The 18937-nt window shown below is 39.2% G+C and overlaps 1 protein-coding gene across 1 annotated transcript in view; it reads left to right on the top strand.

Annotated features, from left to right (window-relative positions):
• Window positions 1-11682, top strand: part of BMERB1 (bMERB domain containing 1) — a 53060-nt gene extending 41378 nt beyond the window's left edge. The window contains exons 3-6 of the mRNA XM_059826333.1: window positions 4953-5026; window positions 8193-8307; window positions 9937-10023; window positions 11438-11682. Of these exons, the coding sequence (XP_059682316.1) occupies window positions 4953-5026; window positions 8193-8307; window positions 9937-10023; window positions 11438-11546 (385 nt within the window). The 3' untranslated portion in view covers window positions 11547-11682. The remainder of the gene's footprint in view (window positions 1-4952; window positions 5027-8192; window positions 8308-9936; window positions 10024-11437) is intronic.
• Window positions 11683-18937: the final 7255 nt, after the last annotated feature.

Genomic DNA, 18937 nt, shown 5'->3' with positions numbered 1-18937 from the left:
TTAAAACAGAACTAAAAATAACCTAAGTGCCTGCAAACCCTCTTGGAAGAGAGGGAAGGAAACCAACAAAATGACTCTACATTCATTTTTTAACTTCAAGCACTTCAATGCAATAACAGAAAACAAAAGAATCTCAGACCTCCTCTTACAGACGTGCTAGAGGGAGCACAGATCTATTCCTAGCTTTGAAAGTCATTCAGCAAAGGCAGCAGCTCTCTAGACACACAACTCCTCTGCTCATCCTGAAATCAACGAAAAAGATATTGATGCTTACATAGCTGTTATCAATAGTTCTTATGCCTAAACCCTAAGCATTTGACAAACTTATTTGCCATCTTTTTTTCTTTGGCTGACCATTAAGGTGACTGTTTTTTGATTTTCCTGCTGTGTTTTACAATTGTTTTTGGTTTTTTTTCCATCCATGGCTCTAGATGGTATCTATGTCTTACACTAGGGAATTTGGTTTTCTTCCTCAGCTGAAAAGACGACAGAAAAATTTACCTGTTATGTAATAATTTCTATTGAAACAAAACAAAACACTTCTTCTGTGTCCAGTACAGAATGTTTCTTTTTTAAGTCCTGCCTGCCATTATCTTCCACAGCCTCTGAGACCTGCCAGGGCACAGCTGAATGGAAGGCCTCCTCTCTGTTTCCTTGCCCTGCTCCAACTCAGTTCAGATGGTGCACGGCAGAAGTGACTCATGCTGTCACCTCACTTGTGGATCTTATGGAAATGACAGCATTCAGAGCATTCTTCTCCTGGTAACTGGACCACAGAAACACATACTGGGGCTGAGTCACTGTGCCAGATTACTGCAGACTCTTCCGACCCACTTATTTTCCTGTCATTTTGTGACATATTTAAAAAAATCTTTTGCTCGTGCTGTTTATTCATTATGAGCTATTTTATCTTTTTTTTCGCAAACAGAGAATCTGCTTTTAGGTTTTGATGATATAGCTTAAAATACCAAGAGAGAAAAGAATAATACATGCTTATGTGATATCTCCAAGCATACAGAGGGTTTCTTGCAATAAGCCATCAAGAAATAGAAAAGCAGAATTGCAGACAGTGCATCAGGAATACATGAAAGCACACTAAGAATTCATCCCTGGTTCAATACTATTGCAATTACTCCAGGAATGGATTTGGGCTCTTAATAATCCAAATGTTTTATCATACTCATAACTCCTGTGTTTAAGATTGCTGGGCAGACATTTAAAGCTCAGCTCTGGGGGGAAAACTGACATACTGTAACTGCTGTTTGCTTTACTGATGTTTTTTTCTACAACATCAAAAGCGATTTCACAGGGACTGGAAAGAATGTACTACCTATTCCAGAGAACAGATAGTTCAGCAAAGGTGGGTTTATATTGCAAATTTTATGCAAATGTCTCGCAGCTTTGCAGGTAACTTAAACAGGCCAGGAGGGTGTCACTTCAGTACCCTATGCCATGCTGTATCTATAGGGAAAAAGCCATTGCATTCTGCACAGACCCATAACCTGACTGTGCTGCTCTCCTTTGAGAAAAGCACCAGGTGCACAGGGAGCATAGCAGTGCTCTTAAATAAGCTGGACAATAGTCTGTGTAACTTCTCTTGCCTGTCTTGCACTCTGGTAGATTTGACTTATAACATAGGAGAGAAAGTGCTGCAGAATTAGGCTCAGCATGTTTCTCCAGCTTCTCTGTAGAAGATTAGGGAACCCAAAGGAGTTTTGTTTTCTCTACTCTGCAGATTCCTGCTCTCTTTAAGATTCCCAAAAGCTCTTTTTACTTCCTAAAGAGGTCTGACAGTAATACAAATATGCTCTCAGTCAAACCCTGCTGACTATTCAGCTTTCAATTGGGAAATCCACTGGGATCTGATTTTTTTTTTTTTCCAGAAACAGCATTAACTTCTCCTGGGCCTCCTGTAACTGCTCACATCCAAGAACCAAAGCATAAGGGGGAAAAGAGAGGAAGGTTCATAGTACCAGTACAGATTGAATGGCCTTCTAAGAGCTTTCTTTCCCAGGAGTTCCTCCTCTTCCCTTTTTTTTTTTTTTGAAAGCAACAAGGTGACTGTTGCTCAGGACAGCAGTTGTAGCCCTACATTCAGTATTACTTGCTAGCAGATGTGTGATGTGCTTTATAGTTACAAGCAACTATACCTCCTGTTTTCATTAAGTCAGATGGATGAAGCCTTCACATAGTTTTTATGAATATGTCCCATAGCCCTCCTTTAGTCATTTAATGAGATCTTTTTTTTTTCCCTAATCAGCACTGTGGAGTGGATGAAACACAAAGGCTGTTTGACACAGATGGGAGGAAAGATGTTCCATGTGCTTAAGGGGATTTGTACAGATAGTGGGTTTAGTCTTTGTCCATCATCAAAATGCACTAGCCTACAGAGCTGGGACTCCAGAGAGGTCATCTGGCTTATGACTTTTGGAATTCAGATTGTCACGGAGCCGTTACAGCTCTTGAGTGCTTGGCCACATATGTACTTCTCTCCTGTGAGTAACAAGGCAGTAACAAAGTTTAGGTCTCAGGAAAAAGAGATGCTAAGAATATATATGCAGAGTGCTAGCTATATGCCCTGCAGTCAGATTAAAAAAAGAGCTGAAATAATGGGAGGAATTGCAACTACGGCGCAATATGAGGCCAGTACCTTTGCCGCAAATTGAGCATAGGGGCTGTAGGGACTACTGAACATCGATGATCTTGCTCACTTGGAACATACTGCCAATGATATTTTAAATTCTTGAAAATCCTGACAGAAGAGAAGTGAGATTAGCTTTTGGGAATTCCTTGAGGAGGGCAGGGAGCCAAACTGATACAGTGAAGTGTTTTAATTAGTATCTTTCAGATCTTCCCAGGATGAAGCCCAATCTACCCGATACAGAAAAAAGAATATTCTCTCTTTGTATGTCATAGAGATCTCCCTTGTAGAAACTCACTGTTCTCTTCGGGAGTTGAGGGTCTGGCCCTTCGATATCATTTGAATATAGCAGTTCAATATTGAACGTTTCTCACCAAGAAATTGTTGTCTTTGTTAACCACGGTCATTTTCCTCAAGTATATTAACACTCATTATATTAATGTGACACCCAAACTGCATGAACATTGAATGGATAAGGAGCTGTGAAGCTTGCTCACATCCCAGCACATTTTAAATATTGATTCTCCTGAGGGGATAGTGTTTAAGATTGTTAAATTGATAAAAGTAATTCCAGTACCATTTAGCATGATAGATCTCAAGAGTAAAACAGACTTTGCTTGTGATCAGCGTGAATAATATAGGGAGCCCAAGTAAGAATAATCATCAGTATAAATGTCTCTGCCTCCAAGCATCCTAAACGCATACAGCAGTGAACCATAGACTAGCCCTGAGGCTAGCATGCTGATCTTCCCAATAAAAGTCAGTCTTACAAGACAGATGTATGGTGGGAAAGTAGATCCCTAGCAGAGGTGACAGTGGCATCTAAACAAGGAAGAGAGGTCAGCAATAAAGATTATTATCAGAGGTATTTCACTGTCACATTTTGGGAAGAGACAAGTAAAAAGGCAGCAGGAATAGCTGTCATAGCACGATGAAAGGAGCAGAACAGGCAAGATGGAGTTAACACAAGCAGCAAATAATAAAAGAATCAACATGTTTTAATAACATGAGCAAAGCAGCTGAAGGACAGCTCCCTGCAGAGAGCTGCGTTCATAAAAGCTCTTTGGTTGTGATTAAAATCTTATTTGTGCCAGAAACACCTACTTTTTCCAGTCCTCACTTAATTCAATAATTTGACTGCATTATCCTTTGTGTGCTTGCTCTCACATACACACACACTCTAATCTCTCAGGTTTCCTCTCTTGAATTACCATTCTGACAACCCATGTTCTGATACCACTTCAGCTACCTTTAAGTGCTTAGGCAACAGGCAATCCACCCTTCCAGCACAGGATTACGAAGCACAGACTCTGAGATCTGTGGGCAAGGATAGCATTGGTGACATCAGAGTTGAAGAATGTACAATTGAACACAAAGGCTGTTTTTTGTATTCTTCAGGGCATGATTTCAAAATGGAAGCCCCTGATGCAGCCCTCAGAACCAACACCTGAGCCTTGGCTGCCAATATGGCTAAGACACTAAAAACAAAACATTTGCCAGGAAGCTACTGCTGAAGTTTGCTAGCTTCCGGGGGATAACTCGGTATAGCAGTCCTCAGGATAGGTATCAGTTGCAGTAAGAACTGAAAGAATAGTTTCTGCTAATGTTACAGATTTTCTTTTTTTAGCTGTCTTCTGTGTCTTAACATTAATGGACTTTCTGCACACATCAAGGATTTGAAGCACTTGCGTCAACCATGGAAGACATTCACCCAAGGCACAAGACCTCAAAACAGTTAGATGCCAAATTACAACAGTTTCTAGATCTTTGGTATCAAGGCTAAGTTATTAGTAAGGTCATAAAGAAAGTTGGTAGTGGAACATAAACCTTATCTGGGCTGTGCCAAATAATGTATCAGCTTCTGCTGCCCCTTCCCAGGCTCCCTGTTATTCTCACCCTTGCTCTTTTCCCTAGTGAAAACGGTTGCTGCAGTATGTGCAATATGGTACACCTGTCTTTTTCATGACTATTAAATATACAGATGGCCATTCCAGAATGTTTGGTGACATTCAAGAAAGCAAAAGGCATCTGAAATAGTCTGCAGTGACAGATATGACCTACACACAAATTAGATCCCAATAAGACAAATAATCAAGGGTTCAACAGGCATTTAGTATTAAATACCTTTTGCTATCTGTTAGAACTGGTGAATGAACAGTATTAGTATCCCCAGGTTAAACCTCTGCAGTTCAAGCTGATGCACAGGCCCCACGCAAGGGACAGTATCGTATATTCAGATGAGATCTGGCCAATCCCATCAACACAGGATGGAGTTTGCATGTCTCTGACCATGCTTTTTCTGTTTCTGCAGGATGGATGACATCCAGCTCTGCAAAGACATTATGAACCTTAAGAAAGAGCTGCAGAGTTTGGTAGCAACCCCAGGTAATGGCTATCTCCAACCCAATATTAGGATAATGCTTGGGTGATGCATGGGTGGGGATGGTGTCAGGAACATACCTCTGCCCCTAATGATGAGAAATCTGCCCCAAGGTTGAGTTTTGTATCTCTTTCCTCTAGTCCTTATTTTTTCTTCTCATTTTCCTTCCCATCTTTAATCTCCTGGTCTCTAAATTTCTTTTCATGCTGTATTTCACTGCTCCCTTACCAGCAACCCTGCAGATATCACTCAAACAAGGTGCACATTCCTTAGTTCTTGCACTCCCTTGGTAATCTCAAGAGAATCAAGTGTCATGGAGATTGTCAGGTAGAGAAGACAGAGTGCTGAGATACCCAAGATAAAAGGGAGAAAGGAGAGGGATTTATAACCATCACTGTGAACATGATAGCTTTTTTTCCTAGATATAGGAAAAGGTAGTTAAAGGTAGTTAAAACTACCTTATAGAATAAAGTAAAATGGGTTTCTACAAAAAGCAAGGGGCAAAAGTCTGCTTCATGTTTTGCCTTAATTCTCTGCAGATTCACTGCTCTAAGGAAGGACAGAGTTGTGGGCAGTTTTGCAGTCCTTCACTCCAAACTCCAGCTGAAATAAATGACAAATTTTGCTTCACAACAGCTTTGCTGTTTTAGATCATCCACAATAGCCCTACTCTGTTCAAGAAAAAAAGTAGACAGATCCTGCAAAACACTCAGCAACTGCAGTGGGCCATTTACACTAGATATTACTTCATGGCCTCTGGCATCCTTCAGAAATATTTTGCTGCTGCCAAACTATCAAGGATAAGTTTTGACTCTCCTTTGGTTATTTATCCTCATTTCCCCCCCACCCCATTTTATTGGGCAACTTTCAAGGACAAGTTTCTCCCCAGAAAGAAGAGAGGTGGTCACTCATGAAATAGGAAGCAGGGATCTACTCTGAGGCCACACGTTCTTAGTTGTGTCAGAACTTTTCCACTTTGCACCCAAACAAAAGTGGATTCATAATCTTACTTTTTTCTTTCTTTATACTTCTTAATTACTTACAGGTCACATTAAGTTCTAATAATTCTGTTGGTACATTATTGGTTTAAATAGTATTGGAAAGGATTATGAGTCCTAGAAGATATCTGTGAATGATTCCCCTTGCCTCCCCTCTTCTAGTCTGCAGCTTTCCTACTCATACATTTAACTTACACTTAGGGTTGATCGGTTTTCTTTTTTTGGGGGGCTTTTTTTTTTTAAAACCTTTTAGAAAATATTTTCCAGTCACAAAGTCTTAAGCAGAGATCCACAGACAGCAGTTTCTCCTTAGCACTTTGCAAATCTCAAACTTAAGAATTAAGTATGTGCAGTTCCAGCAGCACCACCTTTTGGCAGACTCACAACAAGAATACTTTTGTCTTAATGAAGACAAAAAAGCTGCTGGCATTCACGCAGAACTAAGTGCTGACACAGCGTGTGCCTAACCTAGAAAAACACTTTCCAGAAATGGGTTAATTCATAACATCTTAATCATAATTTTCCTGTTAGTATACAGATTTGTATAGAGAGACCTGCTCTTTGGTTTCACTAGGCACGGTTTAGCCCATTTCAGTAGACATGGGATCAGTCTTTTAGGACAGAGTATGCAGTACTTTGCCACAATTCAGGATGCATATATTTGGCAGGCAGTTTCCTGAAGGATATCATGGGAGAGCACATCTCAATGTGGGAAGAGGATAGATTGAAAGGAAGTAGAAAGTACCTTCTACCTTCAATAGCAAGAGGAAGTCCCTTGCTCTATAAACATAAGAGGCAAAGCAAGAAAAAGCAGTGATTTCTAAGCATTCTCCTTTTTTCTCTGCTGCAAATTCATCATTAATCACAGGAATTCTCCATAGGTAACAACGTAGAGGTCTTAGAAATCTTCGCAGCAGTCAATAATCACCTTCCTTTATCAGTTCTAAAACACAGAAAATACATCCCAGACAAAGCAGCCTTATGTTATATTACAAATTATTTCCTCTGCTATTGGCAGTCCATAATTTAAAATTCTCCAAGGAATATGACTTTAAGATACTTACAGAATTTAATTGTCTTGAAAATATATTCAAGCTGCTTTTATCTCACTTACTAAGGAATGGATTTAATGCGGAAATTCCCAGCAGTAAGCGTCCTGAAGCCCGTGATCCAAAATTAAGCTGTATTAAACAATTATATTCATGTCTGATTTATTTAGCTGTTTAAAATCTCTTATAAGTTCAATCAGCAGACATAACATAGCTCAGATGCATCAGACTGCAGGCAGCTTACCCTTCTTCCCACAATTCTTATTGTACCTAATTTTATGGTTCTCTAAACATAGTTCTACTGCTCAAAACCAAAATTCTTGATTTAATGCAAAGTGTCTTCTCAGCTAATCAAAATTTTCAGCTTCTTGAGGAAATATATGGGCTGGGATTTGCCTCCGGCTTTCTCATCTCTGCTCCACTTGCTAGGTTTGAAGATTTCTGTCTTAACTACATTTGCTTTATAACCTTAAACTACAGCTCTAATCCCTAACATTCATGAGTTTTAGTTTATGACAGGCACATCTTTATTGTCACAAAAATTGTTGTTTATAGACAACCTAGTCATTACAGACTGGCCAATTAACGAGGACATACAGTAATTACTCAGATTTTTGAAGCACAGGGAAAATAAACGCTTCCATTTATTTTTCCACATTTTACAATTGATATTATTTGTGTGGATTTGCAGCTCACCTGCCTTACCAGAGTAGTAAAAAGCGTTGTAGTCAACAGCCAACCTGTCATGAAATACAGAGAAATGGCTCCTTTTGGTGTGGTCTCATTTCCCCTGAGGTCAAAGGGAGTTTGTACCATGGATTTTAATGCAGCATCCTGGACTGTTTTCTTACCAAAGCTCTTTAAAAAATTCAAAGCAGTGTCTTGCAGAGTAATTTAATATTAAAAGTAGGCTTGGCAAGCCCCACACAGTCTCCAGACCATTAAGCTGATCAGACACAACAGCAGCAAGTGGAAGCGACCAGAACTTGCTGGGGTTTTGGTGACTCAGGTCTGAAGAACCATTGACTTCAATCAACAATTAATTCTTAGATATCTGGTATGTCCACCCACCCCTCGCTCCCTAGAATCCAAAGTAATAGTCTCTTTTCTCTGTTTTTGACCAGAAAAAGAAAAAACAAAGATGGAGAAACAAAGAGAGGATGAACTGATTCAGAAGATCCACAGACTGGTACAAAAAAGAGATTTTCTTGTAGATGATGCAGAGGTGGAGAGATTACGGTAAGAACTAAAAGGAACTGAACTTACTAGTGAGATTTCACAAGTCTAATACTATACTGGAGTGAGTGACAAAATTTACATTGCCATTAATGGGAGAGAATTGGTCCTGTGAAACAGCTTCCCAAGTTAAAAGCCTCCTCCCAGTTCCATAGGAAAAACATTAAAACTAGATTATTGCACTTCTGTGGCTCTTTATCCCATTAATTATTCAGTTGTCTCATGACTATAGTAGTGTTAGGTCTCTTACTTTCCTACCAGAAAGTGTCTGGGCATTTACCATAAAGAGAAGAATTTTTGCTGCTACCAGAGGATCCTCTTGGCAGGAGAAGTAGACATGAAGTGGAATTCTACAAGAGGCATATTTGTAGACATTTAAAATATGCCTTTTTAAAAACAAATTACTAATGTGGCCAAGTTTTATTATTACTATTCTCACCCTGCCATAGCAAAAAAAAAAAGAAAATGCAATCACTAACACAGGTCTACCTAACCTAAAGCATAAGTGAGCTCAGAATGGTTTCATCTCAGTATCTTAGCCCCAAGTTGCTGAGAAACCTGTGGTCCTTCTCAAAAGTTAGTTTCCAGCTGTTGCACTGAGATCCCAATACTCTACAAATAGTCAGTTTTGCTTACTTCCCCTATCTCCTTCAACAGTAACGATTCAAGGTTCATCAGTCCATTTATCCTAAATGACAATATCTCTTCCAACACATTTAAATTCAAAGCAAGCAAAGGACAGCAGAGAAGAAAGCTTGCCAGAGTCCTGCAGCTGATCAAAGAGAGCGGGCCAAAGTCAGCAGCTGACAAGAAGCCTGAGCTAGTAATGTAATGCAGAGCTCTCAACTGCTAGTTCAATGTGCAAATCGCAAAAACCTCATCAGCAGCCAGACAATACAGAAGCCTGATTGTAGGCTACTGAAAATGTACTGCTATGCACTGTGCAGATGTGAATACATCAGCGTCGATTTACATTTGCAGGAAAACCTGAGGCTTTTTTTTAAAACTCTTGATAATAAAATCCACTTCTCTTAACTGAGATATTCAATCAGTGCACTTATTGTTAAGTAACAACATAGCAAAGAAACTAACATGGAAATACCATTAATAGATACAATCAAGGTTAGCAACACAATCTTTTTATTTTGGGCCTAACACTGTCATCTTCAGGCAAAGAGAAATATACTTGGTTTTGGTAAAGACTAGCAGCAGAATACCATGAGATCCAGTCTTTTGTCTAAGCAGGCCTTTAAAAATAAGCAGTACCATCACAGCAATATGTATCCTCTGCTTTACTTTGTATAGGAAGCATTGTGAAGCACTTAAAACAGGTGATACATTATGGTTTAAATCTGCTGACTACGGAATATAAAGAATCCAACACTATCAGAGACAAGTAAAGAACCTTGGGGAAAATTCTGTCTCTGAATTATACAAGAAGTTTGTTACTGTTTTCATTTAGGCAAATATTTTGCTCTTTAATAAGCAGTAAAGTTAAGTAGTTTTAGAAAGAACAAAGTAGTGAATTGTTCACTAGTGATTTGATCCTAGCTACTCTAGCTTTTACTGTCCCATTTACAGAGAAAATATTGCTATTTCTATAACAGATTTATTTTCCTTTTTTTCCACCAGAGAAAAAGAAGAAGACAGAGAGATGGCTGAATTCCTTCGCACCAAGTTAAAACCCTTAGACAAAGCAACACAATCTCCTACCAGTGAGTTCCTAAACATTAAGAAAAACAATAGGAAAAACTCTAAAAACAACTAGGTAAAAGAGCATTTTCAAAGGCCATGCTGGGCCAGCCTCTGCCAAAAGCTAGGTTAATCTAGCTAGATCTCCCTGAAACAAGATAGTGTATCAGCAATTGCTGGCCACTTAAAATTCAGATGCCCAATTACCCCTTAAAACTGAGTCAAAGTTATGTATGGCCACTTTAAAATTGCTTTGTATGTTTTAAATATGCAAAGTATATTTGAATCCACATTGCCACAACCTGCTTTTGTAATCAACTAGATGTATTTTTGCCAATCATTTTCCCATTTGATTCTGCAAAAATACCTGGAAAAAAGCTCTTAAGATATATGCTAGGATATCTGAAGCAAAGTTTGCCTGTTTTACTGCAGGCAAGATGGAAACTGGAGAAAAGATGGCAAACTTCCACAGCTGCTCCAAATTTCTTACATCGTACCAGCATAAATAGGCTTTTCGATCACCTCAACCCAAATCACTTATGGACAGAACTGCAAACACTACTTTCTCAGAAACTAAGCAGTTCACTTGATCCCTTGGAAGCTTTTAGCTGCAACTTTCAAACAGTCACAGCATGAGCTCTAAAAGGTAACAGATTTTGACCTATCTCAAACTGAGCTCTTAAGCATGGAGATAGTCAAGTGAGAAAGGTGCCCTTCTTAGAGAATGAATTTGGTCCACTAGCTGAAGATGTTTGTATCCAAACACACTGCCATTTTGCAGAAATCAAGATCTTGCTAAAGAGTTTCCAGAGGGATGTGGAATGACTGTTAAGTTCAAGTACAAGGTTGATAGAGACATTTTAAGATGCATTGCTAATTGTTTATACCCTTTTAGTCACAGGGAGCATGATTCATGTCCCTTGTTTGTTTACTTCACGTCATTGCTTTTAAATGCAATGTTAGAGATAAAGATTCTTTTCACCCTGGAAAATTAAAATGTACCTTTATCTCATTCTCTTAATTATGACAACCAAGTTGATAACAGAATAAACTCTAGCAATATTTCTGTTCAACTCCTTAGTTGGGGGTTAAACACAGTAGGATAACTTTCTGTGGAAGGACCTGTTATCTGATCCTATGGCTGTGAAAAGGGACACCTGGATTGAACAAGATGCAAGTTTACCCTCCCATTGAGATGTCTGTATTCTTTAGCCCCTCTTAACTCCCTCCCCTGAAGAGATCAGACTTCCTGAGCTGTCTGAATCCACATACCAGCTTGGTTACTACCGAAGTGTTAGATGTGTTGTTCAAACAAGTGTTAAAATACCCAGGGGTAGAGGGGAGGGCAAGAAAGGCTTGCATTCTTTAGGCCAGAAGTAGGAAGAAACAGTTTGACCAGCTCTTGGTTTTAATAGTGTCCTGTTTTGAACATTGCAGGAAGCCCAGCAGAAAAGAAGGCAGAACCTCCTCCAAGCAAGCCCACCATTGCCAAAGCAGGATTGGCTATTATTAAAGATTGTTGTGGGGCTACACAATGCAACATCATGTAGCTCTGGGCTCTCTACCATGTTTGTCTTTTCAAATGTTTTCGCTGAATGAAACTGTAGGATGAGGGGAACTAACAGCGTCCTGCTAACGGAATCACAAGCAACCAGTACAACAGTAATACATGGAATGTACAATGGCAGGTTCTTCACTGTTGCATGGATCACTCAACACGCATGCCTAAAAACAAAAAGAAATCTATATAGTGGCTGTCCAGTGACCAGAAAAGGTCTGTAGTAGAGTCAAAGCACCCCAGTGATAAAAGTGAATGAAAAGAGGCTGTATTTCATCCAGTAAGGTGTAAACCAGCAATTTTAATAGGCCATCACTTTGCAAAAATTTGTTGTACACTTTCCCCCTTGACAAACAGCACTCAAAAATTGCTGAAATATCCCATTTTGGCTACTTTTCAAAACAAAATCCACACACAGCAATGCTGTATATAGCACAACTGATAAAGCAACTTTAAGATAACTGAAGTTGCATACAAAATACTTGAAGTAGTGTGACATTCAACTGCTTTGCTGTGGAGTTTCACTTCCAATTCTTCCTAAAGAATGAGGATCAGTGACAAGGATGCTGCAAGTAGAGATAGATTTTTATATCCCATATGATTTCTGAATTACTCAAATCAAATGAATATTGCTTGCACCAGGGAAAATAAATCTCTAGTAAAGCTTTAGCAAGCATAGCTACAGTAATCTGCAAATAGATGATGTAGTCCAAAGCTGTGTCACTTCTTCTAGATCTCCACCTCACATGGAGTCAGAGAAATATTCACCCAGAGAGTTTTGTCCACTATTAGAAGTTACATGCAGTATAAGATTACATATCACTGGTATGTTGCTGGGAGGAGAGCGGAAGACAAACAAAATTTAACTAATATTTAAATAATGCTTAAAAAAACCTATTAATTGCGTATTTCATGACCGTAAGAAATATAAGCTATCAAGCATAGGAAGACACTAGCCACCCAAGACAAATTCACCACAAGACACATACACAAATACAGAAGTACGTATTTGTGGTAGGAAGATCACATTCTACACAAAATGGATTTAAAATTAAGGGAAATACAGAAAGACTTATCTGTGTTTCACCATTAAATGTGTTTCTGGTCTCTATTCAGATTAAGCCTTGTGGAATCTAATATCTTTATATTAGCTGTCAGTAGCTGGTTTGTCTGTGTGATGGTATTCCATATAAATGTACTGTGATAGGTGTAAATAGTAAAATAAACATACATGAATCTAATGTGAAAATCTCAGGCTTAGAAATAACAGAGAGCAAAAAGTTCCTAAAATAAAGTTTTTTCAAGAGGAACTTTCATTTTGTGAAGCCAGCTAAGTAAAGTGTGCACTTATATACAAAGGAACCATAGTCAGAGGGAAGGAGAAAAAAATTAACAGCAGTTACCCAAAAAGGATTAACAGTAATTTTTTTTAGAGAGAGAAAGTATCTTAAAGTTCTAGGAGATAGACACCATCTAAAGTAACTCAGACTATTCTTGTACAAATCGCTGATGATTGGGGTGATCTCTGCATGCTGTACAGCATCTATAGTCCCTTGGGAAGAAAAGTGAAATTGGTGGAATGTAGGTATGTATGCAGAAGTTTCATTAACAGGAAACGGAGCTAGATGTTTCTGGGATGCAACTCTCATGATCAGGCTACAGAGCCCCCTCCTTTAATTAAAATTAAGAGAAAACCCAGCAAGTATGAATATATAATATTCATATACAGTTAGCACTGGTAGCCAGTTCCCCAAAGGGACTTGCACAACAGCAGTATTAATGAGAGTGAACTTCATTTTCAGAAGTTCTAGCTTAGCTCAGCCAAAAGGCTTTCTTTGTGTGAGTTTGTTTTGGTTTTAATTAGCAAATGCTTCTGTTCTGTTTTTATTTGGGTGGGTTTGAACAGCTTGCCTGCAGTGCACCAGTGGTTCCTTTAGAACGGGGTCAGTGATGCTGCTTAGCAATAAAGTCCTGGATGTTTTAGACTGTGAGGTCAGATTTTCAACTGTGTTCAACACTGGCTTACAGTCTTGTCCATCCAGCACACAGCAGAGCCTTAATGGCTTACTTCAAACATAATGGGTGTAACGAAACAAATTAAACATCGGAAGGAATTAAGTGTGTAAAAATCTTGGTCCTTGTTTTTAAAAATCAGACTAAACCATTGAGTATTCCCAAGTACAGTGAGGGGCTTTAAATTCCATGATCCTATGAACATAGTACAGTATGCAATCCCCATATGTAAAATCTGCAGAAAATATCAGAGAAGTATCTTTAGGCGATCACATTGTGTAACTGGCATCATTTCAGAGCTGATTTTCAGATATCTGTTACTGTCTGCAAAGAGGGACATCGGTTGACTGAAGCACCCAAAATCTCTTTTAGAAGTCCTGGCTGTTTATCACTTCAGAAAGAAGGCAAAGCATAAGAAAGAAATTTAAAGTAGATTTGACACAGTATTTCCTCTATGAACTGATAAATACAGCTATATTCAGGAAAGGATCTTGGTCTACTGAGAAAAAGTGCTGAAGTGCTATTTGTACTAAATCACCAATTCTACCAGCAAACGGTTCTCCTGTACCTTCCCCTAGGCCTACTGAATCTCTTCCAAATAAACTAAGCTGCTGTGTTATACTAAGCATATGTTTCTTCCTGTTACTGAAGGAAATAAGTGGTTGTGGAGTAGAGTGGGATGCTGCGATGTTTTTCAAGAAGAATAGGATTATTATTCTGCAAGAAAGGAATAATTTGATCAGTTAGTGATGCTACTGAAATAAAGGATTTCATCTCACTGAAAAAACAGTTTCTCCAATGACATTCCACAAAAAAAAAACCCCACCAGAAAAGCCAATCTCATTATGCTCCTACATGACTTTGAAACCTCACTACAGCCCAGAGCACTGCAGATTAGAAGACAGTTCCCAGCCCTACATTGAGAAGATAAAGGTCCCAACACATATGAGAATCAAAAACATTGCCAAGCCAGAAGGGCTTAACAGCAATTAAAAAAATTTTTAAAATCAGCACTGTCTGGTCTGCTCACCAGACTGGCTTTACAGATGCTACCTGAAGTGTGGGGCTCTGGAGACCTCAGAGACCAGAGACTACATGACCAGATAGGGGAATGATATGCACCTAGGTGTGGATCACATGTTGCCGCTTTGCTCTCAGGATCTACACCTGGATTCCAGGCAGCCTAGGCAACAACTTACAGTCTCGGAGATTAATAAGGAAGTGTTCAACAGCAGCATTTCCCTTACATTTAAGCTTGCACCCTTTACAGCATTATTAGTTTCTTAATTAGAGGCAGTTTTCTGCAATAATACTTCAGGTGAGGTTGAACTAATTGTGGTAAGACACCAAAAGACATTTAAACCAATACCTAAATTGAACCGATACCTAAAAAGTAAACCTCATCACCTGAACAGAAACCAGTGGATTATAATAGGCTGGATGTTGTAAAGGATTAGACTTTCAAGCCTGCTTTGACATGCTTTAGATAGACTCACTCCAGTAGGTAATACAGCTAAACAAAGAACTTCCAATTTAAAATTTTCAAGTTACAAGAATAGAGAGCTCATGCACCACAAAGAGCCACAAATGATAGCAGCAATGCATTTAACCATTTCTGTCTTCACTTAAAAACATCAGAAATTCCATTGACTGGAGGTATGTGCTTGGTTTTCCTAACAAACAAATCCTAAGAGTTCCACTGAATGGGTCTTTTAAATCAACTACATGTGATTGGATTTGAAATGCAGAAAACAGTTTTCCTTTATGATAGTACTAGTATTGAATCTTTTGTAAACACACCTATATTCCATTACTATTTGTTTGTGCACCTTCAGGCCAGAAAACCTCGCCAACAACCTAGCATTGTTTCACTGGGCAATCAAAGCTGCTCTAATAAAACACCATAAATGCAAAAGCTCTTTAGCTACTTGACAACATAGAAGACTGTCACTGTAATCTTATCTTCTGTAGCTAGCACAAAATAAACCTGACAAAGTCTTACAGCCCTCAATCAACTGATATTGAGCAAATGCAGGTCTACGGAGAAATTATATCCAAGGCACAATATTATCCAGTGAATTGCAACTACCACAGGCACTGCTGAACACACTCCTGATGCATGAGACAGTGGTGTTTTTATTAGCAAAATCAAAGACAAACTGCAAGAAAGCAGCCCAGCAATCTTTACTTCAATTTACAACTGCTTATTTTAAAACTAAGCATATCAACTGAATGAAAGACTCCACTCACTCCTAGGGGTCATGAATGTGACTATAGATTTGAAATTCTCATCATCCACTTGTTTCTCAGGCAAGTTCATGCTCTTAGTGACTGATGTCCAAGAGAACCCACACAAGTACATCTTCCCTGCAGGCAAACAAATGACAGATTCTTTCCTGCAAACATCTTCTCCTTCAGGATCTGAAGTAGCACCTAGAGTAAGACCACCCTGTCTCATTAATGAGCAGCTCCATTGTGCTCCAAGATTCTCTGTACCGAGACTGTACCCAACTGCAATCAGATTCTACACAAGTTTAAAGTGTCATGTATCAAAAGGTTTTAGCAGGAGATTTACCTTTAAGAGATCATTTACACATCTGAAATAAAGGTAAGAAGTAGAAATACATGTCCTTAGAAAGCAATGGGAGAGTCCAGAGTCAAACTGAGGGTGGGTGTTCTTGACGACAGTGCAAGCTCCCTCAGCATCACTGGCAAGTGCCTCAACACAGAGACAGTAATGGAGGTCACCCTGCCTTCCTGGTGTCCTTTGCCACCATCAAAATACGCACTGTGCCCATGACACCAGGAACCTGGCAAGACAGTTGCCATCAGGATTTCAGAGCTGGAACATCAATGAGAACTCCACTCATGCCCACAGTGGTCATCCGAGCTTCCGCACTAGGAATACCTTAAGTGACCAGACCTTGTCTCATGCTGCTCCCAGCCTATTTGGTAAAGCTGCACATAACAGACCTGCAGGGTCTATGTCAGAGCTAATGAAATAATTGCTGGCCTGTTGAGCACTTCGTTTTATGTCTTGGGCTTCGACCAAAAGTTGCTCCAGGTAAATTGCAGAGTAGTTTCAGAAAGCTCAAAACCAGCAAAGGTGATTGCAGCTAATTCCAAGTTTCTTGGAGCCAATTACCTTATCCCATCTACACTGACTAAGTTGTTTGGTTTTTTCTTACCAGTAAACTTCATCACATAAAATAGATTTTCTGGCAGAAGGCCTTTTTTTATTGAATTTTGAATCTAATAACTGAAAGGCTGACTCAAGACTTGGGTCCACAGCATGACATATAATAGTGCTTTGACAGCCATGTACCCATCTGACCTGCCGGAATGCCTGAGGCTTTATCATATCCTGTACCCCAGCACCACTGAATAAGGCTGTAGGCAAGTCAGCTCAGCATTACTGTATGTACCATATACTCAGTAGAATAGCTTCCGGCAGTAATACAGGTTCCAAATCTCAAGGTGAAATGGGTACGTGTCAAAATAGATCTGCAACCGCTGATGTTTCTCACCATCTTTCTTCCTGAATTACTACAAACTTGTTTCTGGCACAGTGTCACAGCTCACAAATTGCTTTGCTTTTGAGCTGGCAAAGGCTGTTGTACAGCCTCCTTAGACAGGCATACAAGGTTGGATTATAATCACTCCAAAACCCTGTTTGGCACAGATACATTTTAAAGGAAATATTTTGAAGGCTTTTGCTTTAGGACTGTCAAGCTCAACAGATTATAGACATAGTTTCCAAAGGGATCACCTGTATCCCCATGAGCAATAGGAACACTCCAGTTTCCACCATTTGTCTTGTAACCAAGAACAGTCTGTTAAAACACAAAATACAGAGCTAAGCACCAAAAGTATAAGCCAGATGCTTTTAAGCCTTGCCTGTACCTACACAGGCCATCTGTAAAAGCAGGAAGATCATCTTGGTGCAGGAATACCTTGCTCAACTTTTCAGGTAGCAAACTGCCTTAGTGAGGGCAAGGAATTTCCTTATATGTCATCTTGCTACTGCACTATTACTCTTCCTGCAGGCATTACCTATGCTTCAGACAAAGTCCAGGATACCTTGAAAGCCCTGCAGGATATGGATCCTTCAAGATACTGAAAGCTTGTGGTCAAAGAGATAATTTTCAGGAAGTTTTCCTATTCCTCCCCTAATCCATTTTTGATTATTTAATCCTAGCTCTCTCTCCCCAGAGAGCATCCTGGAAGTTTCCACATACTTGTCATATTCCACCCTCACATTCCCCTCCCACACCTTTAAAAAACACAACAGAAAAAATGAAAGCAATGTCTGTTTCCAGGGCTATCATGTGAACTGTTCCTCTCCCTCCCTTTGCCCAACTTGATTGTTTTTCTCTGAATTCCCTTCACATATTAAATGTTCATCAGACTTTTCAGGTAAAATTAAAATTACTTACCTGCAGTCTGATAAGGTGCTTAGGTCTCACTGCATAATATTGATACTCCTCTTCATCCCACGTCTGTTGGCAACAACCTTCAGTCATCATTTAAGAATCCTGTCCTAATAGCTTGAACTTAAATTTGAAATGTCTTCAAATCCACCAATCTGCACCTCAAATAACCACTCCCTTCAAGTGCAACCAGCATGGTCAGGCTTCTTCTGTCAAGCTTGTCACTACTTACAGCCAAACTGTTTAAATGCTTAGGGAAAACAAATGCAACACTGTCAGTGGCAATTAGCCAAAAGAGGAAAAAACAAACAAAATCTTTCTTAGATAGGTATTCTAGATACAAGGCAGCTAAGGATTGGATAGGACTAGTGGAGCATCTAAAAAAAGGCCTTAAAACTGATCTATCATAGAGCAGCTTTTTTTACTCTACAGAAAATGCTCAGAAGTAATACCAAGAAGGAATACTACATTAAAAGTAATGCATGCTGGAAGAGTAGAGACATCGTATCTCATCCTCTGAACAAATACCAACTAAATTGTGGGAAAATATCTGAAAGATCACCAGGTATCTCAGTTTTTCTACAGCAGACAACCACTGTAAGACATCACACTATACAGTAATAAAATGCTGAATTGAAGTACATCAGCATCTGACTTTTTATGGCCACAGACTGAACAGGTATCAAGGTCAAGCTTTGAGAAATGACCAAAAGCCAAGGTTCTCAAACTCTCAAACTCTTTTCAAAGGCACAAAAGAGATTAAATACTCGAAGTGTAAAAGGTTAGCTGCAAAGACACTTAACACATTTCAAGTGTCAAAGCCAAGAAATTAAGTGACAAGATTAAAAGGAAGGGTTACTACCTCAGACTGATAAGCAGGCTTCACTGATAACAGTTTTCAGTTGCTGACATTTCTGTAAATGGCAAAGCAAAGCCAGGC

This window comes from Gavia stellata, chromosome 18, assembly GCF_030936135.1.
Source record: "Gavia stellata isolate bGavSte3 chromosome 18, bGavSte3.hap2, whole genome shotgun sequence".
Lineage (NCBI taxonomy): Eukaryota > Metazoa > Chordata > Aves > Gaviiformes > Gaviidae > Gavia > Gavia stellata.
The sequence above is the reverse complement of the archived record's forward strand: the minus strand, read 5'-3'. Positions and strand labels throughout refer to the sequence as shown.